Below are 22,826 nucleotides of genomic sequence, written 5' to 3' on the forward strand. Positions count from 1 at the left end.
TGGAGAGGCCACAGAAGTATCTCATGAAGATGATTCTAGGCATTAAACACATGTCCTACATGGATAGACTCAAAAGACTTCAGCTATTCTCTGTCTCATATCACCTACTTAGAGGTGATCTCTGCTTAACTTACAAAGCCATGTCTGACCCAACCCTGTTAGAAATGCTACATCTAAAGAAATTGCAATCCCTCTACACCACATGCTCCTGAGACCTCATTACCACAATAAACAGAATATCCTGGAGGGACAGGTTCTTCGCCCAGAGACTGCCCATGCTTTGGAATAAACTTCCCATACGTATCAAGCAGAGCACCTTGGTGACCCTCTTCAAGAGAAATCTTGATGAGTGGATGAGTAATAGAAAGTTAACCCTGGGGATCACTCCAGTGGCTCTACTTGATAGAGGCACTGGGAACTAACGTCGGGTGGCACGATGCTAGGGCACTTCTATGAGCTAGGCTTGTAAAGGCTCCAGGGCCATTAGCCTAGTACACACCTATGAACCTATGATGTGGAGAGGGCTTGTAGAACTTTTATTCTCATGTGAGGTCTGCCCTCATTTAAGCCTATTTAATATAATATGGATATCACCAATGTATTTGAAAAAAGAAAGCAGTGTAACAGCTTTTGGAGTTGCCTAGTTTTATGTTGAAAATCAATCAACTGGGAGATAAATTGCACATTGTTTAATAAGCCACTGCCACTGTACCAGTCACTGTATAAGTCATTTCAAAATATGGTTTGATTTCTGGTGTCGAGTAAAAATATAAGGATTTTGAAAGATATGTACCTAACAGAGCAAGCTGAGATGGGAAAACGAGTCACAGCAGAAGATACAAACATGGTAGCCAGTTATACAAATAAGCAGACAGTGCTGAAAACATGCAGATGCTGCTGCAGAAACATTGGCTATAAAGGTTGAGGAAACCATGATACATATACTGACATACAGAGCTGTAGCTATCTCATTTAGCTGATTGCTCCATTCTTTGATCTGGTAGAAATCAGCTTTAAGTTGAGAGGCAAAAAAAAAAAGAAAACCTAGCTGGAGCTCCTAACCTTAGGACAAGTCATCTTCTATTTCTTACACTTTTAAAACTATAGTAAACCATGTCTTTCTACAACTTATACTATACATGCAGTGTTAAATTGCTTCAGTATGGCACTCCTAACCACAAAAGCATATCAGAATTCATTTTTGTACCGGCATTCAGAAATGGCAGTACAAAAATGAATATAAGTACTGCACTTCTGATAGACTGGCATCTCCCGATCATGCTTCCTAACACTTTGCACCAGGGAGACTGCCCTCTTCGCCCCACCTTAGTTACATCTCTGCTAAGGTTAATAGAAATATGCATTTGGGAAGATATCTATTTATTTTCTATTGCAGAAGGACTAATAGTCAATAACGCAAAAATGCATGCATATTCCTCATGATCTTGCTAGTCACTAATGCTTTTTATCATAATCTGTTGGAGCATACCTACTGACTGCTGATTAAGATAAAACACTATGCTTCTTGCCTTGAGATTTAGCCTTGCTTCAACTACATTCAGTTTTCTCTTTCAAAAGCATAGATCTGTTTAAGGATACATACAGCTTTAAAAAATAACTAACTAATTGTGTACAAAGATTACTTATTAGCAATTGTTTGAGAGGGTTTTTTTGCTCCCTGCCCCATATCATGACAATCACGGTACCTCTGCCATTGTTGAGGTCAGGGAATTTTCTTGCTTATCCCTGTCATTTCCACACTCATGCCCAGTGATAATTCTGCAGATGGGTGTACAATTGGTGAGTTACTGCCATTGCAATGAATAATAGAAGCCCACAGATGCTCTACCCCCCCTTGAGGAAAACCCTCTGCTGACTTCTTGGTCTGAAGAGCTTGAGGGGCACACACATTCCTGGGTGTAAGCCCCTCCCCTCCAACGTGATTAAAATGAGTAGGCTTTATTCTGCTCCTCTACTAAGACTACTAACTGATCCCAGGATGTTTGTGTTGTAGTCAGGTTTCTGTCTCTGTTCACCACAGCGCTAACTGAGAAGTGCTGTCTCTGCAGACTAACTCATTTAAATATGTACTGTCTATTATAGACAGATATTGTATGCTGTAAAAAGGGTGGAGCTACTTCTGATGCTTTCTCATCTATAAATCATACTTAGATGTTTTCTGAACTTATATCACATTTTCCCATTCTGATTGTGCTCGTTTCATGCAGTGATGCTCATGTAATCAAGTCTTATATTCCTATGCATCATTTTACTCTGCTTCATTTTATTATCTATTCTTTCTTTATATTTTTAACTGGGCCATCCTATTTTCCTGTTTTTTCTAGCACCTCAGGAGATATTAATCCAGAATATTATAATAATAATCATCATCATCTCTGCATTAAATAGAATTGAAAATACAATAAAGATAATGACATTATTCAACAGAACAACTCAGTGCAATACAGATTCAATTGGTAACATCAGCACGTGTAGATAACAGATTACATTATAGACATGCTGTAGGTGGATTGGACACTCTAAATTGGCCCTAGGTGTGAGTGCGTGTGTGTGTGTGCCTTCTTTGGAAGGCTGGGCACCAGGCTGGCAACTTGACACCGTAAAACTCCACTGCCAGTCATGAGCGGACAGGTGATCCACTTTGGTGACCCCTAACTGGGAAAAGCCGAAAGAAGAAGAAGAAAAACAGTGAAATGGTATAGTCATGCATTTTTGTATAGTATGTATTATTCAAAGACATTTTCTTCCCTGATCCTTCATTGAAAATGGGTCACAACCCAGCCAGCAAAACATAATTTAAATTATACAATGACTGGCCATTATTATTCAAAAATGGGCATGCTGATTGGCCAGCCCAACCAGCGTGTCTGTTGTATATCCGAGAATGTACCAATGGAAAAACGTCCGGTTGCCCCGGACTTTTTCCAGTTAGTATATCTAGCATTTTTTTTTTTACTTTTTTTTTTTTTTTAATACAAAAAAAAAATGGAAGACATTTTACGTCCAGGAGATAGCACAGACAGAAATAAAAGGATAACCAGGTAGAGTCTACAAAAGTTAAAAAACTTACCTGATTGCCCTTTTATTTTGTCTGTCCCGACTCTTCCGCACTAAAAAAAGCTCCCATTTTCTTCTTTTTTTCTATTGATTATAAAAAAAGAAGAAGCAATGGAGATCTTCCTTTCACTGTTGCTACCTCTTCACAACACTGATGTACTGCGTAAGCATGGGAACACAAGTCCCATACGCATGTGTAGTATATCTGAAAAAGCCCTGGGATACTAACAAGATGCAGAAGGCAGCACGGAGCATTATACAATGACATTATTTAAGAAAAGTTAAGTATTTTTTTTCTTAAATAATGTCATTGTCTAATAGCAATAACCAACTCTGTGGCTGTGGTATATTGAAATTTATTTAATCACTCGGGCTTCTCCCTCATGATTAAACCACACCAACCACGGGTAAATCTTCAATATACCACACCACGTCATCGGTTATTGCTTAATTATGCAGTGACTGGCCATTATTATTCAAAAATGAGCACGATGATTGGCTATCCCAACCAGCATACCTGTTGTAAATCTGAGAATATACCAACGAAAAAAGATCTGATCACCCAGACTTTTTCCCATTAGTATATCTGTATATCTCGTTGTTTTTTTTTACTTTTCTTATCTTTTTTAATACGAAAAAAAAAAAGGAAGACATTTTATGTTCAGGAGATGGCACAGACAGAAATAAAAGGATAATCAGGTGCATTCTATAAAACTTAAAAAACTTACCTGATTACCCTTTTATTTTGTCTGTCCCAACTCTCCCGAACATAAAAAGGCTCCTGTTTTCTTCTTTTTTTTTATTGATTACAAAAAAGAAGAAGCAACGGAGATCTTCCTTTCTCCATTGCTACCTCTTCACAGCACTGATGTGCTGTGTAAGCGTGGGAACACAAATCCCATATGCATTCGCAGTACATCAGAAAAAGCTCCGGGATACCAACAAGATGCAGAAGGGCAGCACGGAGGCATTATACAAAGACATTATTTAAGAAAAGTAAGTATTTTTATTTCCTTAAATAATGCCATTGCCTAATAGCAATAACCAACTCTGTGGTTGTGGTATATTGAAATGTACCCACGGTTGGCTTTATTTAATCACTCGGGCTTCGTCCTTGTGATTAAACCACACCAACCATGGGTAAGTCTTCAATATGCCACACCACATCATCAGTTATTGCTTAATTGCATAACAATGTCAGAAGGAATGAACTTTATGCTCCAAAATGGTGAAAGCAAAACAGACAGCACTCTCAAGCAACAGATTAGCATTTGCATAGCATTTTTTTTTTGTATAAAATAATTTGGCTGTTTCTCCATATGTTGTTTACTGAATTTGAACTTCCTTTGTAACAAAAGGAACTTTGGCAGATAGATGTGAATCACAGTTCTGTACTTCAAATGTAAGTGGACCCAGTTTACACAGAAATACAGAGACATTAGATATACTTGAAGGAAAGCAGTTTCTGGTTTTGCAAGTTTGTCTAGATGCCCCAGTTCTACCCTGCCTTTGCAGACCAGATTTTGAACAATGTCTTCATCCAGCTAGTTCATTGATATTATGTCCTTGTACCACTGTCACATGGTTAAGCTATTTAATTAAATGCTTTATGTAATGTTTTTTTTCTACATTTGTTATTTGTATAACTTTAGCAATTCACCCCTTCTCTTACTCCCATGAAATCAACAAGAGCAAGTAAACACCAGATTTGAACTAGAGTTTAGTTATCATTTACCATTTTTGATGACAGTTCATCATTCCAAGAGCAAACCAGACACTGCACAATAATACTGCAGGGCAGTTTTGTTGTCATTCTGTCATATCAACCCAAGTTTTAGTGTGGCTCTGTTGCCAGTTATGCCATGTGTCATCTGGAAATGAACTGTGCCATCCAATTCCACAATGAGTCATTCAAGGATTGTAGCATCACAATGATGCACTATAACAGCAAGTGATGCTCCTTGTGATCTATGACTATACTGCCATACCACTGATTGACTTACCAGGCACAAATCTGATATGCCAGGCATTAACGCAGTTTGTCAGTGTTTTTAAAGTAATGTTCTAACCCGTGAGGCAGTATGCCAGCTATGATGTAACTAACTAGCTAGTTATATACCATGCCATCTTCTGATGCACCCTAATAGACAGAAATATGTTTTGTCAGACACACTGATTGATCTTGTGCTGTTCAGTGACTCAGCTGCTGCCAGACATGCACAATAGCAGATTGTTATGCATTATAACAGTCAGTGATACACTGTGCCAGTCCTTGATACAGTAAACCTGCATTGATACACTATGCCAGGCCTGATGCATCATGCTACTGAGTGACATACTATGCCATCCAGTGATGCAGTATGCTCAGCTCTGATGCATCACAACTGTTAGTGAGGCACTTTGATAACCCCTAGCCTCTGATAGAATGAACTTACCCATAATGCCCTATGCTACACACACAAATATGCACAGCAACAGCCAGTGATGTAGTCTGTCAGTCACTGACGTATTATACTGGATTCACTTCTGAATCTCAAAACACTGAAATATCGAATTTCAGTATTTTGAGACCAGAATACTGAACAGCCAAAAACACAAAAATGCAAAATACAGACAAAGCAAAATAATGAAGAAAAAAAAAAACAAAATATAACTAAACATCCAACCCTCCCCAAACATAAATAGAAAACCCAACACAAATAACACTAACACACGTTTTTGCAGCGGGGCTTGCCCCCCGCAACCCCATATGAGGAGCTGTGCCCCCAACCTCCGCTACTTATATAAACCAACTCTGAGGTTGCACTAACATGAAAAAAAGCTACTTCTTTGTGCCCTACGCCAACCTACTCCTACAACTTTCCAAAAAAAATAAAAATTAACAAATTCCTACCCAAACGCCTGAAAAAGTAAACACTTACCTGAAACTCTGCAAATAGGTACACATCAGCTGCTATGTACAAATCCCAGACCAAACTACACCTTAAAGAGACAGTACACCATAAAACATGCACTGCACCACAACTATCGTGGATTCAATAAATGCAGATTCATTAAAGTGCAGTTTTGAATAACTGCACTTTTGATATTCTGATCTCAAAATAGTGAAATTTGGCATTTCAGTATTTCAGGAATTAGAAGTGGACCCATTATACTTGAAAGTGACACATTCAGCCATCAGATGATTCACTGTGCTGCAGCCTCCACATGGCTTGTCAATGTACACCATAGCACAGCATCACTACATGCACTTATAACTGCAGTCTGATTTGATATGCATGGTAATATGTTGCATATGTCTTTTATAGACAAGATCACACTAGCAGTCTTTCAGCAGTGTCATATAATAGCTTAATTCTTGCTTGCAGTACATACACATACATTCGTTATTTGTTAATTACACAGATAAGAGCCACCCTTTATACCTTGGTTCTTTTCAGTGGTTATACAGGGATACTAGTCAGGTTAAGTGATTTGCTGTGGGTTGCATGTTGTGAATAATCAAGTCCAGATTATGGACAGCAGTTATTGTGTGTTATCTGTATGCTGCACTTCCAGATTCTTTTGTTAGGAAGCCAGCTTTAATCAATTAATTGATTTTTTTTAACATATACCAGCCCGAGTAGATATTAGGTATAAGCCCTACTACTAGTTTACTTTATTGCTACTAGCAATGGACTTCCGGTATGGCTGATACACATGCCAGCTTTAATAAAAAATTAAGTGTAAGAACTGCTACTGATGTGTGGTCCTGGCACCAGAAATGGACTTCAAGAATGGATGCTACACAGCACATCTGTTTGAGTACCTGAAAGACTGTAAGAAAATCAGACCCAAATGCAGGTTCTAGTGTACCAGTGGTCTTTGTTTAGTGCCAACTATAGTCTATAGTGTCAACCTATAACCAACTTACAGTAGCCCATGAAATACTATATAATCCTGATAAAATTGCTTCACTACATGGCCTACTTAATATCTGTTCCAAAAACCGCCTACTAAGTTCCACCAACAAAACAATAGTTGACATAACCAAAAGCAGAAATAGCTCTGGTGACTCCCTCTACTCTTCTTCTTTGCAAAAACATGGAATTCCATCCCCCTAGATATTAGAACCACACAAAACAAAAATAACTTCAAAAAACTCCTCCGGGCCCATTTAAACAGCTCCTGGATATGCAGTGGTACAGATCCCGGGTAGTTTCCCATGTTCATTTTTCTGTGCAAGCCTACAATCAGCTTCCTTCAATAGTATGTACCCAAACATGTTGTCGTTTATTTTTTTAACCATTGTATGACTTTAACCATGTAACTGAATATAATGCCCTGTGTTGTATATTTTTCACATAATGTCATTCTATATTGTATAATTACTCTACGCTTACTTTACAGCATTAGTATATAACAGCTCCTTTTCTCTTTTGTACTGTACTTTAACAACTTGTGTATTGCATTTTCTGTACTAACCTTTGTTCATACGTTCATAGGTTCATAGATGTGTACTAGACTAATGGCCCTGGAGCCTTTACAAGCTTAGCCCATAGGATTACCCTGGCATTGTGCCACCTGACATTTGTTCCCAGTGTCTCTGTTGAGTAGAGCCACTAGAGTGATCCCCGGGGTGAATTTTCTATTTCCCATCCACTCATCAAGATTTCTGTTGAAGAAGGCCAGTGAGATGCTCTGTTTGACATGTATGAAAAGTCTATTCCATAGCATGGGCAGTCTCTGGGTTATGAACCTGTCCCTCCAGCATGTTCTGTTGATTGTGGTAATGAGGCTGAGGTCTCTAGAGTGTGTGGTGCACAGGGATTGGGATTTCTTTAGATGTAGCATTTCTAACAGAGCTGGGTCAGACATGGGTTTATAAGTCAAGCAAGTGTTTAAGGCCTTGGATCATCTTTGTGATCTACTTTTGCAGGCTCTCCAGTTGTTGTAGGTGTCTAGTGAGGTACATGTCAAATAGGGCATTGTACTTGATGATTGGCCAAATGAGAGAAGAGTAGAGGGAGACATTGACCTCTTTCTTCCTGGATGCAAAACCCTTAGTAATGCGATGTGCCACATAGAAGGACTTTCTGACCACAGTGGCAATGTGGTGGTCAAAAGACAGGTTGGTGGCAACCTGTGTTCCCAGATCTCTTATAACGCCTTTTGTGTTCAGTGGACTACCACCGATGTGGTAATTCATGGGAACCAAGTTTTACCCAAAGGGGATAATGATGCATTTTTTGGCATTGAGCTTAAGGCCATGGTTCTGACACCAGTCGTTGGTCTGAGTGAGGCCTTTCTGCAGGATGTCAGCATCACTTGGAGAGTTAATAATAGCACCCAACTTGCAATTGTCTGTGAACTTTGTCAGCCAGAGTTCCTTTGTGTTGGCCTGGACTTCAGAGAAGTAGATACCAAACAGGAGAGGACCCAGGACTGAACCCTATGGGACACCACTTGTGACTTGGAGTCAGCTACTTTCACACTGTGGGTTCTATCTGTGAGCCAGTTAGCATTCCACTTAGTGACATAGGGGTTGATGCCTAGCTTAGTGAGTTTTTCTATGATTTCTGAGTGGGGAATGGTATCAAAGGCCTTGGCCAGATCAAGGTAGGCTGTATGAACCACCTTGCCTTCATCCACAGCTCTGTTGACTGACTCAGAAAAGTCAAACAGGTTGAGCAGGCATGATCTACCCTTCACAAAAGTAAAGTATGTGGGATCCAGAGTTTGGAAATTCCCTATATCCTTGTTTATTATGTCCATGATGATGCATTCCATAGCTTTGCATACCAGACTCATCAGGCTAATGGGGCAATAGTTCCCAGGGTCCGTAGTCGGTCCTCCTTGTGAAGAGGGATGACTGTAGCAATGTGGCATTCAGTAAGGACAAAGTCTGAGTTGAGGCTGTGATTGAACAGAGCACACCGGTGTGGTGCCAGTTCACTCTGTAGTTTATGTAGAACACAGCCAGGGATATTAGCAGGTCCCATAGAAGCTGTATACTTGGCCTTGGACAGTACTGTTTTAACCTGTGCAGCAGTAATACTGGGTGCCTGGCAATCTACTGGTATTGTGATTGGTCCTTTGGGGGGGAGAGGGGTAAAGTTGGCACTGAATCTGTCAGCCAGTATATTGGCAATATCTGTTGGCTTGGTATAGGAGGTAGTGCAGTAACTCAGAGCAAATCTGTATATTCCCATGGAGATTCTTTACATAACTACAGAAGGCCTTGAGGTTGTCTTTACTATCTGCTGCAATTCTGTTTTCATAGCTAACTTTAGAGGATTTGATGAGGGATCTCAACTTTTTGTTGAGGCTGATAAGGGAGTTTTTCCAGTCTTGGGACTTCACCTTATTCTGCATCAGTTTCTTTCTTCTGTTGTATAGTTTTCTTATGGCAAGAGTCCAACAGATTGGCTTCTTTTTTTTGGACGAGAGTGTCTTGGTTCTATTGGGTATGGCGAGATCCATGCATTTGTGAATGTGTTTGTACAGTGCATTGGTGTATGCTTCAGCGGTCATGCAACTATTCTTCATTTGCATGGGTGCTATGAAGTTAGCCATCTCTGTTTTTAGGAGCCCAAAGTTAGCTTTGGAGATGTTTTCCACGGTGGTTACCTTTGCGGGGGTGGGGTGGGGGTGAGATGGATGTGAATTTCCAAGGTGATTAGTTTGTGGTAAGATCTAACCAGGGAAGAGTTGACTATTGGAATAGAGCAATGGTTGCCCATATTAGTAATTACCAGGTCAGGGACATTGCTACCTCTTGTGGGGGTAAGAATGAACTAGTCCAGGACATTGGAATTAATGAATTCCACTAAATGCTCAGCAAGTGTATTGGTACATGAGTAGTTTTCCCAGTTAATGGAAAGGTAGTTGAAGTCACCCAGTATGAGAGTATTAGGATGGACTCTAATATTCTCCAGGGTGCTTAGGAACGTGGAGTGTGAGTCTTGGGACATGGTTGGGGACCTATAACAGGCTACGACCTGAATCACTGTCTTACCCAATGTTAGTTGCACCTGAAGTATCTCTGATGTGTTATGCTGGGCTACCAATCTGGAGGTGTGCACATCCTTTATGAATATTGTACCACCACTGCCTTTGGAGCTTTGGTCCAAGCTCTGGGACCGAAAGGTGTGGAATGAATTATAGCCTGGTAGTGCAGGGGTGCTTTCTGCTGCCTTGAACCAGGTCTCTGTTACAGCACAAATGTCGATGTTCTCCATTTTAAGGAGTGCTTCGAGTGAATGAATTTTGAGATTTAGACTTCTAGCACTGAGCAACATAACCCTCATATTACATTTGTTTTTAGCTGTTATGGTGGTAATTTGGTCTTTTGGAACACAGCCTAAAAAAGGCACTATAGGGGTGGCAAGTGCCTTGGCCAGTATCCGGAAGCCCAAGGGTGACAGATGCAGGCCTTCTCTGGCCAAGCATCTGGGACTGTCAATCATGTCATTCCATCCAGACAGATACTGGATCCCCTTGAAAGGACACCAGAAACTTAGCCAATTGCTGAAATCAAATCATTTTTTGCTTGTACTGTGGTATCATTCTGGGTGATGGTAGGATGCTGCTCAGGGTTAGGGTCATACCTGCCTGGGTTACATAATCCGAGAGCTCTTCCATGTCTCTTTTCATGTAGACCTGGTGGGTATGTCTCAGGTCTTTCACATCCACATGCACAATGACAGAATCATATTTGTACCTGTTGTTGAGGGACCTGAGTGCGTGCATTATGTGATGTATCCTGGCTCCTGACAGGCAGCTGACTGATACTTTCTCCTTATTCAAACTAGTGAGTAGGACATCAGTGTGCCTCACTATCGAGTCACCTATGACTAGTGTGTTGGGCATGCTGTTTTGCCTTAGGGGTTTTGGTTGAGTGGCACGCTGTTTAGGAGAGTTATGTGTCACATGATTAGTGTTGGGTTGTGGTGGTGGAGTGCATTTCTGCCTTGGAGGCCTCTGCTGTTTGGGTAGATTTTTATTGATAGCCACCGCAAAGGTGGGTGTGTGGTTTGTGTTTTTATGTGAAGGCAGTGCTGGTGTGCGTTCTGGAGGGCTATGTGTTCCATGTGGTGTGGTGCAAGTGTTGACCTTCTCCTCTTGACCAGCTATACCAGTCTTAGCTGGAGAGTGTGTGGCTTCCAATTTGGATATAAACGTGCATCTCTCACAAGTCTGAGTGTTGGGAGGTAAGAGGAGAAGGTTGTCAGTGTACATGAGGCAGTTGCTATATTGCCTCAGGATGCCCAAGTTCACCAGGTTAATAAGAGAAAGCACAGGGAATTGACCTTTAGACATTCCTGGAGGGGTTGGCATTAATAATAATTACTGAAGCTGTTTCCTTGAAGAACGTTTAGTGGTGGTAGCACTTTTGTGTACTACAATAATTGCTACAAGAAGTTTGGTAAAGTGCTAGACTAATAAGCTAGTAAAAATGTAGGAGAGGAGAAAACTAGCCCATTGAAGAGCAGACTTTTTGGCACCGCTCAGAAGCTTACAAATAGTCCTGGATACAGCAAATCTGTATCTTTACTACACTAGTTACAGGAAAGGTGGGAAACAAGCTGAAATGTGGGCTTTTAAACCAGAAAGTTGAAAGAGATGGAAAAACTGCCCAAACAGCCAATATACTACTATTTCTGGGCCAGAAACCACTCCTCTTTTTGTAGATAGGCTACCTAGTGCTTACCACTCCCACTGATAAGCTAGAAGGCTTCCCTCCAACACAGAATGGCTAGGCGAGGGGGGTGGGCTTAGAAGCTTACAAAGAGTCCTGGATATAGCAAATCTGTATCTGGACTAGACTAGTTATAGGAAAGGCAGAAAATAAGCTTAGAACTTTTTTTTTTTTTTTTTTTTTTTTTTTTAGTAAAGTGGAAATGGAGAAAGGGGGAACAGACGATAATAAAAGGTTAAGAAACTAAGTGGGTTGGCCTTCAAAAATGTTCTCTCTGTATTACGTAGAATGAGCTAATGACACTAGTCTGGAAAGAGTGTCCCAGATCAAATTTACAGTAGGGACGAGCAACTGTAAAGCCACCAAGTATAAGAACAAGATACCAATAGGGAGAGTGGGTGGGAAACTATTTTAGGCAGAAAACACTACAGAAATGTTTATCACAGCAGAAAAACAGCAGTGAGCCAAGTTTTAAAAAGATAAAGGAACAAGGAGACTAAATTACCTTGAGACTCAGACATGGGAATGAGCCTTTAGCTCTATCATAACTAGAACTATATATAAAATGACAGTGTCTCAGGGTTATAGAACATCATAATATGCTGTTAGTTACACAATTAAATATTAACACTTCTACAATCTGATTTCCCCATGTCCATTTAAATTACACCAGATGAGTCATGCTTCTCTTATTTTCCTTTATCAAGAAGCATAACTCAAAAATGACTAAAATACAAAGAAGTAATTAATTTCTTCTTCTTTTTCTGCTTTTTGCAGCAAACATTACAGGAAATTAGAGAAGGGGATTCCACCTGTACAAAGAAAACAGTCACCAGCGGAGTCCTTTGGGGATCAATCTTGGGGCTGCTCCTTTTTGACATCTACTTCTCTGAAGTTAAGACCTCTGGCTGATCATGTTTGCAGAGATCTCAACTTAGGAGTGTCACAGAATCCCCTGTCAATAATATTTATTTATTTATTTACTTATTTATTTATTTATATTTGTTGACCGGGAGTGTCCAACTGGACATAGGTCCATTTTCAGTGGAGGCCCGGGGAGAAAAGCTCCACAGTTAAAATAAACAGACAGTAGTTACATTGGATTACATAGCGATTAACAATTTACATAGCAATTACTTACAACATATTTACAGATGAAGAACATAGTACATCAGTAGACAACTAGAATCTTTATCTGTGAAGTACATAACAGACATTAACAAATGTTAAAATAAGAAGTTCCTGCTGTATAAGTACTAGGCTTATGAACATCTGAGCTTGCTATAGTCAAGGTAGTTAGTGGAGTGGAAAGAAAGGTAGTGGTTGGATGGGGTGGGTGATATTAGAGTGGGAGTTGCAAGGGCATAGCCAGCATGTTTTAGGTGCGCTTTTAGTAAAGTTTTGAAGTGGGTGAATGATGGTACGGAGGTAATTGTGGGTGGGAAGGAGTTCCATAATTTGGCTATGGTGCAAGAGAATATTGCTTCACCAGCAGAGTTATTGGCTTTAGTGATCTGCAAGTGATTTTTGTTGCTGGATCTTAGTGGTCTGGTGGTGTGATAGGATTGGAGTAGATTCTGGAGGGATGGGACATTTAGTGGATGTTTTACTAGTTTGTGGGCGAGTGAGAGTTGATACCATTGAAGGAGGTGAGGGAGTTCAAGCCAGCCCAGTTCAGCAAGTGAGAGACAGTGGTGACTATGGTAGGATGCCCCTGTGGCGAATTTGGCAATTTTGTTGTAGCAGGTCTCTAGCTTGTTTAGATCGCATTGCCTTAGATTGGTATATATTGGAGAGGCATAAAGTAGGGTGGAGATAAGGTGGGAATTTGCTATTGAAATCTTTGCTGCTTTGGTGAGAAGATGCTTATTTCTGTATAACATTCCTAGTTTTTTGTGGACTTTTTTATGATCATGGATATGTGAATGTCAAATTTTAGTTTATTGTCTATTTCCACTCCTAGCAATTTGGTGTGTTCAGTTGGGTATATAGTGGTGTTGTCTTTTGCTGTGATGTTAAAGTGAGAGTTGTTTTGAGTATGTTTGGTGGGTTGGAAGATGAGTAGTTTAGTTTTGTTTGGGTTGAGTATTAATTGGGCATCGGATAACCAAGTTTCAACAGAGGAAAAGGCTTCCTGTGTGACTTTTTGCAGTTTGGGTAGGGACTGTGCTGAGCAGATGATGGTCGAGTCATCTGCGTATTGTATGAGTGTGCCATGTGTGGTGGCAGAGGCTAGATTATTTGTGAAAACAGAGAACAGTAGGGGTCCAAGGAGGGATCCTTGGGGAACCCCTATGAAGACAGGTAGTTGGGGAGATATGTCATTCTGCCATACAACGGATTGTTGGCGGTCAGACAGGTAACTCTGAAACCAGTTGGTGACTGATTGTGAGAAGGATAGGTTATTGAAGACAGAGATAAGTTGTTTGTGTGGGACCATGTCAAATGCTTTAGATAGGTCTAGGAAAGTAACAGAGGAGAGATAGCTATTGTTTTTATGCTGAAGGATAGTGTTAGTAAAGGAGAGTAAGGCAGTGGTGGTGCTATGGTTTGGTCGGAAACTATGCTGAGTATTGGAAAGGAGGTTGTTAGTAAGGAGGTAGTCTGAGACCTGAGAGTGTATGCATCTCTCTACTATTTTGGAGAGTGGAGAGAGAATAGCTATGGGGCGGTAATTGGTTAGTTCTGCGGAGGGTCCACCTTTGTGGAGGGGAATTATATGTGATACTTTCCACAGTGTGGGAACATAACTTTCTGACAGAGATTGGTTAATCAAGATGGATATTGGGTAGGCCAGAGCATCAGCTGCGATTTGTAGGTATTCACTTGGGAGGTTGTCTGCTGCTAATTTGGTGGGTTTAAGTTTAGTTAAGAGTTTTTTTTATGTTGGATGTAGGTACAGGAGAAAAAGAGAAGGCAGTGGGGAGATTAGTAGTTGAAGGTGTGGGTTGGAGGGGAGGGGGGTTGTGTTGTTTAGCTAGTGATAGTATGGTTTGTGTGAAGTGTGTGTTGAATGAGGTAGCAATATTTTCTGAGGAGTGAGGGATGTTAGGAGGAGGGGTACTGACTTTACCTTGGTGGAGGATGGAGTTTATGGAGGACCAGAAATGTTTGGGGCTGTGTTCGGAGGAGTCTAGGGCAGACTGGCAGTATTGGAATTTGTCCTGTTTTATTAGCTTTTTGACTCTATTGCGTAATTCTAGGAATTTTTGTCTAGTTGAGGGGGTCTTGGTTTTGCACCAGTGCTCCCAGGCTTTATCCCTGTTTTTCATTTCTGACTTAATGGTTTTCTGTAGCCACGGGGAGGGTTGTGCTATGATTCTGGAAAGTCTTATGGGGGCATGGTAATTAAGAATGCTCAGGAAGGTAGTATTAAAAAAATTCTATACTAATTCAATACTAATGTTCTCCAATAAGGTCTGGCACACAGATAACTTTTGTCAGACCCATGGACTAAAACTAAATGCCAAGAAATGCATATTAGTATCCTTCATGAAGTCAGCCACTCTTGGTAACTATCATACCGACAACACACCTCTGAGAGTTGACCCAATAGTCAGGAACTTGGGGACGCAAGTAGACAGTAATCCAGCTTTTGACCATCACATGTCTATGGTAGTGAGGAGATCTTTCAATGTTCTGCAGCATACAAACAAATGTAGAGCATTTAGTACCAAAGGGGTCATTGTTCCACTGTATTTGACATTCATCAGACCTATCATTGAGTACAATGCCCCCTTTGGTTTGTACCAGACCGGACACATCCAACAAGAGGAACATCCACAGAGTTTGCTCACTAAAAGAATACCGGGCATAAATAAAAAGTCTTGTACAGACTGCTTCAGTGCTCTACCCTTGTATTCTATCTCCTACAGGCTGTTGATGGAAGACGTAAGCCTGGTATACAAGGCATTGTCGACCCCACTGTGATGGAATTTCTCTATATCTACAAACAAACAGCACAAAAATTACCAATTCTAATGACTTAATCCTTCCCTGTGATATAAATAGGACCTGCTGGAGAGACATTTATGTATCTGGGACTATCCTTTCTCTAGAACAGGCTCCTCATCATACCTCTCAACTGTCCAGATTTTCACAGAATGTGCAGATTTATGCCTCATATTTTTAGTCTGTCCTCCTAAAATTTGTAGTTTTCTGGTAAATTATTGAGAACTAACATCACTAAATAATGACAGACAGTTCAGTTTCAGACTTTATATCCTTCACAATATGCATACAAATGAAAAACATATTATTCTAGCAACTTTCTAAACTTATAAGAGCAATACTTAAAATTCATCCCTGATTTTGGGCATTTGTACACCCATTATTTTTGGCTTTGCACAGGTTTCCTAAACTAAGGGGTTGCAGGTTTTGCTCCTCATCTATATGAAGCAGAATTCCTCCTTAACTCAGTTCAAGTTTAACTTGTACAGTTCTATGTGGAGCAGGAAATTCATCCCTGGTATACCTACGTCTCTAGTCAAAATAAGCATCTTGTAAATGGTTCATCTCCTAGGCCTCTGCATGTACATGTTTAATCTCCCTAGCTCCTGCTTACAATTACCAAGGGTACCAGAACTTGTCAGTGATTTGGGATGCATGGCTAGTCATAAAAAGCCCCAGCAGTCATTAGTCTAGTACACACCTATGAACCTATGGACAAATGAACCTATAATCTTAGAAATATTTATTAGAGTCATGCCACATGGGTTCATCTTGTCAGTGCAGTGGCATAGGGGGATAAAACCATGACTATGGCCCAGATGACCTGTACTCAATTAGTGGTGCAGGTGTCTGAGCTACTGGAAGGAGATGCTGGACATACCTATATTAGGGTGGGGAGGGGGTGGAGTTTGTCTTTGGGGCAGACTTAGGGTTGCCAATTTTTCATGTCAATAATTCTGGGCATGTATGTGAAAGCAAAATGCATGCAGAATAGAAGTATGCATTAACCTCGCTTCAGGGGAATTGTCATACAATTACCGTTGAACAAAAAAAACCAAGCACCAACAATTCGATGAGTAAGGAACCTGAAGACACAGAGACTCGTACACGGAAAGTGTAAAAAGTTTAATCCACAACAGTTAAGCGCTTTCGACTGGACACCTCAGTCTTCTTCAGAACAATTAAAACACACTCCTACACAGGTTTATATAGTCATAGTTACATCAATTAATGAAAAAAACGCCAAAAACATTAAAGGTGTATACCTCAATTTCATAAGAATGAACCATCCTCTCTATATGCACTTTTAAAAACTCATGTAAAACACATGTGTGTAATATAAAATTACAATAATAATATATACAGACATATACTAATATAATAATTTGATCTGCTATGATAAAGGAAAAAATACAAAGTTACTAAGCTTATAATATGTTGTTTGTTAAAAAATATGTATTATACTTAATAATACTAAAACTTACTAGGCAATAGCCTAATAGACATGTCAGTCTACTTATATGTGGTTTACAAACATTGTATTGATATACTGACCACTTTAGTTGAATAATTACTATTATCATTTTTAATATAATCCTGTCTCTCTATATTATCAGGGTTCTTTATATAGTAAGTTTTAGTATTATTAAGTATAATACATATTTTTTAACATATTATAAGCTTAGTAACTTTGTATTTTTTCCTTTATCATAGCAGATCAAATTATTATATTAGTATATGTCTGTATATATTATTATTGTAATTTTATATTACACACATGTGTTTTACATGAGTTTTTAAAAGTGCATATAGAGAGGATGGTTCATTCTTATGAAATTGAGGTATACACCTTTAATGTTTTTGGCGTTTTTTTCATTAATTGATGTAACTATGACTATATAAACCTGTGTAGGAGTGTGTTTTAATTGTTCTGAAGAAGTCTGAGGTGTCCAGTCGAAAGCGCTTAACTGTTGTGGATTAAACTTTTTACACTTTCCGTGTACGAGTCTCTGTGTCTTCAGGTTCCTTATACAATTACCGTTGCTCAAACAAATGCTTGTGTTCTTCAATCTTAGTGACAATGTCCCTTCATTCTGAACTGCTCAGAAAAATTCTGGACAGTTGGCAATGTCCAAACTAGTGTGAATGATTTTCCTGTTGAGGACTGCAGAAACTTCTTAAAATTGCTACTCAGAGTTGGCAGGGCCCCTGTTGATGTCAGTTCCATTCACAAATGAAGGGTGGTTTCAGTGCTGATGCTTACTGCACATCCCGCCCTTGGAATGTTACTGGGTATATGCATGAGAGGTAGCAAAAAATACTCTTGGTGACAGCAGGATGTTGTATCATGCCTGATCTCTTCACTGACCATGGACATGGGTTGAGTATATTCAAGTGGAGGCTAGGGTGACTCTGGTATATATATATATATATATATATATATATATATTATATATATATATATATATATATATACACACACACACACACACACACACACACATATATCTATATCTATATATATATATATATATATATATATATATATATATATATATATATATATTAAAAAAAAAAAAAAAAAAAATATATATATATATATATATATATATATATATATATATATACATTCCAATAATTTTGGAAATCTTCAATATATATATATATATATATATATATATATGTGTCATTCTTATAACATTTTCTAATGTTACACTCAGATATGAAGCTGTTTTGCAATTTTAGGAGGACCATAGTTTCATTGTTTAAAAATAACTGTAGTAAATGTTAAATAAGTGTGGTGGTGCTGCAGTAGCATTGTCGCCTGACAGTTAGACGTTGTCTGTTTGATTCTCAGTTATAGCGTCTTCTGTGTGGTGACATGCGTGAATGGGCATTCCTTCGATGAAGGTTCTGCGTTAGCCAGCATGTAAAAATCTACTGCCAATCATTAGCGAACCGGAGTTCTGCTGTGGCGACCCCTAACCGGGAAAAGCCAAAAGACACAAATTAAAAGTAAAATGTAGATGACCCATAAGCAAGAGCAAAATTCATGTGTAAATATATATATATATATATATATATGTATATATATATATATATATATATATATATATATATATATATATATATATATATATATATATATATATATATATATATATATATATATATATATATATATATATATATATATATTGAAGAAAAGTTATTTTTGCAGTGTCAAGGCAATGCACCCTGCAAGTTTGAAGGGGGGGCCGTCCTCAAGGTCGAATACCACCACTGTCACCATACCTCTTTACTGTCCAAATTTTCGCAGAATGTCCAGATTTTTGCTCATATTTTCGGTTCTTTCCTCATAAAATTTTGTAGTTGTCTGGCAAATCATTGAGAATTGAAGTCACTAAATAGTAATAAATAATTTCTGTCACAAGTGTACTGCCACTGACAAACTGCAGTTAAAATAAATCAAAGAACAGCTGCTAGATGAACCTACCTTTGTCAAACTGCAGGTATGCCATTTGAAGGCTCAGGTTTTGGTACAAGTCGGATAATTCTTTCTTTCCTATAGTTTAAACATATTTATATAATAATAGGAATGCACATACTTGTTTGAAAAATAATACCAAAACATTGTAGATACTGCTTAGTATCTTTTTACATAGTACATTACATTACAGACTGTCAAAAAGTCAGTTTTGTTTTGCTGAAAAATAAATGTTGCGGTTTGTTTAATTGCAGTGTGTTGCATTGTCTGATCATGTGGTGCACATTCAGTGGAATTTGTCTTTTGCTCCGTAGTAGTTTGACTTCAGAGTTTGTATATGTAATTTAGGAGAATGTAAGAAAGGGATAGGGTCTTGCCTCCTTGAAAAAGAAAATGTTTTTAGTAGTATTTATGTTATGATTTTGGAAACTGAATTTTTGGAAAAGCAGGGCTTGATTACTGTTTAATTGATGTAATGTCTCTAACCCCCTAGATACATAGTCATGTTTTCAGTCTTATTTTTCTGACCAGGACTATACTTAGGATCATTTTATAATACTCTGTGCCAGCATATCATGTATTACTGCATGCCATGGTCTACAGACACAAGAAAACTGGCTCCATAACTTAACAAGCCCCCCCTGAATCACTTTTTAAATGCACAACTTGTTATGAATTATTAAGTGTATGGAAGTTATATGCTGTTGTAGGGACATGATTTTTTTCTTAACTTAAATATTAAAAGTACTGCATTTAATCATTTTAATTAATTATTTCCCATTAATAATGTTTTTTTTATTTTTCTGCTACAGAGATCACCCAGCAAATCAGCAGCATTGTACTCCTGGAGTGAAAGATGTCTGCAGTATTAAAGGTTTTAAATGATAAGAAAGAGATACTGGAAGGTGCTGTAGAAGTTATTCAGCAAGGAGTTGAAGCTCTTGCAAATGATGTAGGGAGTATATCTCCCATATTTCAAATAGCTGGTCCTCTGCTGAAACTCGCCTTGGATAATGTGGAAAATGGGGAGGAGCGTTACATTAAAGATCAACTCCAGACACTACAAACCAAACTCGATGTTATTTCTGACAAGATTGACGCAATCAGCAGAGAACTTGAGAAAAGTCAAATGAATATCACATGCTTTGAAATGGAAAAAGTTATTCGAAATCAGTATAGAAAATTCTCAGACATAATCCAGGCCAAGCCACAGTACAAAGAGACCAAGAAGGAATTCTTTCTGGAATACTTTGAGGACACTGACGGAGATAAAAGTCTACATGATATTTATGATGCAATAATGGGGAACTCTGTCAGTGGGAAATCCATTCTCCAGACTGCCCTAACCACTGAGCAATACGATCGCCGTGTTCTGGAAGAGTTTATTGCACGAGTTAAAAGACTTTTCTGTATGGGTGTGTTTGTTGTGGTGGGCAATGCAGTCCTTATAGGGAAACCAAAAGAAGATGAGTTAGTAGAAACTTGGGAAAATAATTTCAATGCAATGGAGAAGAAGATGAAGGCAGCTATTGATGAGTGCATTGATGCATTTCCAGATCTGGCAAAAGCTGGCATTGAAAAACTTATTACTGAACAAAGCTGTAAAGATAATCCAGAGCTTGCAAAGCAAATACATACTTTCTTGAAAGATAAATTTTACTGGCTTAGCTGGTCAATTCGTGTCTATGACAATCAATCCAGTGGCTATCTGACTTCTTTGCTTCGCAAAGATGACTATCATCACATCATGGGAAAAAATTATTTTCAATTCCTTAAATATAATACCAATGTCATTGTTTCCTACTCCAGCAACCCAAAACCTGTTGATAAATTTAAAATTCGCCAGCTAATGGAATCCCAGGATAGGAAACAGAGTGCTACTTCAATAGGTAACCATGTGAGAGACAACATGCCTGGTTATTTGGTACATAGTATTGGCCGATATAAGGGATTATGGGGGGAATGGAATTTCCCTGATGGATGCCATTATTGGGAAAATTACAGGAATATTACTCTTATTGTTCATTCTGAATGACTGTCTTTGTTGGCTGTATCTAAACTGCTTTAAAACAAATGGCCTTCTAACCCCTAAAAGTATGACTGAATATGTCATTACAGAGTGACACAGTACTTGCATTGCATACATAGTTTGTCAGAAACTAAGCTGTCTGCATTCCTTCATTTATAAAGTGAGTCAGTGAAACAGAGAACTTATTGATTTGCTCTCATTTGAAATACAGACATTCATTCATGGAGATATGCTTCATTTATCTATGGTATCCCCACTACTGGTTAAATCAAATATGTTTTGAAGATGATATTCTAAGGGTTTGCTCACATTCACTAAGATCCACCAAATTGATTTTTGCTACATGATATCATTGTATTAACCAAAGTTACTCTTTGGGAAGGTGAGAGTATGATTATTTCAGCTGTACAACTGCAGCATATAGACTGATTTACATTTAGAGAATCATGCTGTTCTCCTAGATTGATGCAACTGTCTAACAAAAATGGTTCTTCTGGTGGTCATAATATATCAGTTATTGTTCTTTTATTCTGTGTATCTGTTTCAACAGCTGCAACTTATTTTTTGAAGTAAGTTGGAATGGTAAAATAAAGCTAGAAATGTTATATTATGAAATAACATCAAGAATTTACAAACTCCAATTAATATCCATTTAAAGGTAATGTCCTAAATGCATGCCCACTGTGAATTAAATAACTGATGTGTCTAAACTTTTTATACTTTGAAAATGGAAACATACTCCAATGCAAACTCATTTATCAAATATTCTTTCTGAAAAAATCTTACATGTAAACGTTATGTTTACAAAACTATTAAATTATAATATAGATGTGACTCACTGCAGTGTTCTGGGGTTATTATAAGATGACACCTCACATATATAATGTTCACTTACCTGTTTCTGCTACCATAGAAATCTGCCCTCTGAAAAGGTACCATCTCTTTTATATCTATATATATTTTTTTCTTTTTTCATTTCTTTTATATTTATGTTCTATTGTATGCAATACACTGATATAAATAGTCTTTAACATTTTCTTTTGAATGGGTTGTTATTAACAGGGAAAGTATTTGGCTTAAATAAATTAGCCTTGCCATAGCAGTCAGTTCTGTTAATTTGATTAAAAATTAAAGCAATGCACTAGATATTCATAGATTGATAGACTGGTACTAGGCTAAGGACCCAGGGGGGGCCTTTCTAAGCCTAGCCAATTTTTGACAAAAGAATAATAATGCCCTGTATCCAAATAGGACATTGAGGGCCAGGCATTTATAAACTACCTTTGTCCATAAAGGGACATGGGTGCCAGGCCTGGTGTAAATTTCCTATTCCCCATCCACTTGTCTAGGTTGTGCTTAAACTGAGTAACAGACAAACTCAGCTTCACATGAATGGGAAGCTGTTTCATAGGAGGGTCAGTCTCTGGGACACATATCTGTCTTTCCAGCATATTCTGTTTAAGTCAGAAACAAAATTCAGGTCCCTAAATCTTGTATTTCTGGTACTCTTTGACTTCTGAGTATGAAAGAGATTCATAAGTGTGGGGTTTGCAGATGCCTTATAAGCCAGTCATAGATCACCCCGTAGCAATTTATTTGAG

The 22,826-nt window shown here is 38.5% G+C and overlaps 1 protein-coding gene across 1 annotated transcript in view; it reads left to right on the forward strand.

Annotated features, from left to right (window-relative positions):
• The window catches only part of LOC122787742 (protein rapunzel-like), a 68,482-nt gene extending 46,423 nt beyond the window's left edge, over positions 1-22,059 (forward strand). The window contains exon 2 of the mRNA XM_044054613.1: positions 20,009-22,059. Within this exon, the coding sequence (XP_043910548.1) occupies positions 20,053-21,231 (1,179 nt within the window). The 5' untranslated portion in view covers positions 20,009-20,052 and the 3' untranslated portion in view covers positions 21,232-22,059. The remainder of the gene's footprint in view (positions 1-20,008) is intronic.
• Positions 22,060-22,826: the final 767 nt, after the last annotated feature.

Source organism: Protopterus annectens, chromosome 13.part0 (assembly GCF_019279795.1).
Source record: "Protopterus annectens isolate FY-2018-M chromosome 13.part0, PAN1.0, whole genome shotgun sequence".
NCBI lineage: Eukaryota > Metazoa > Chordata > Ceratodontiformes > Protopteridae > Protopterus > Protopterus annectens.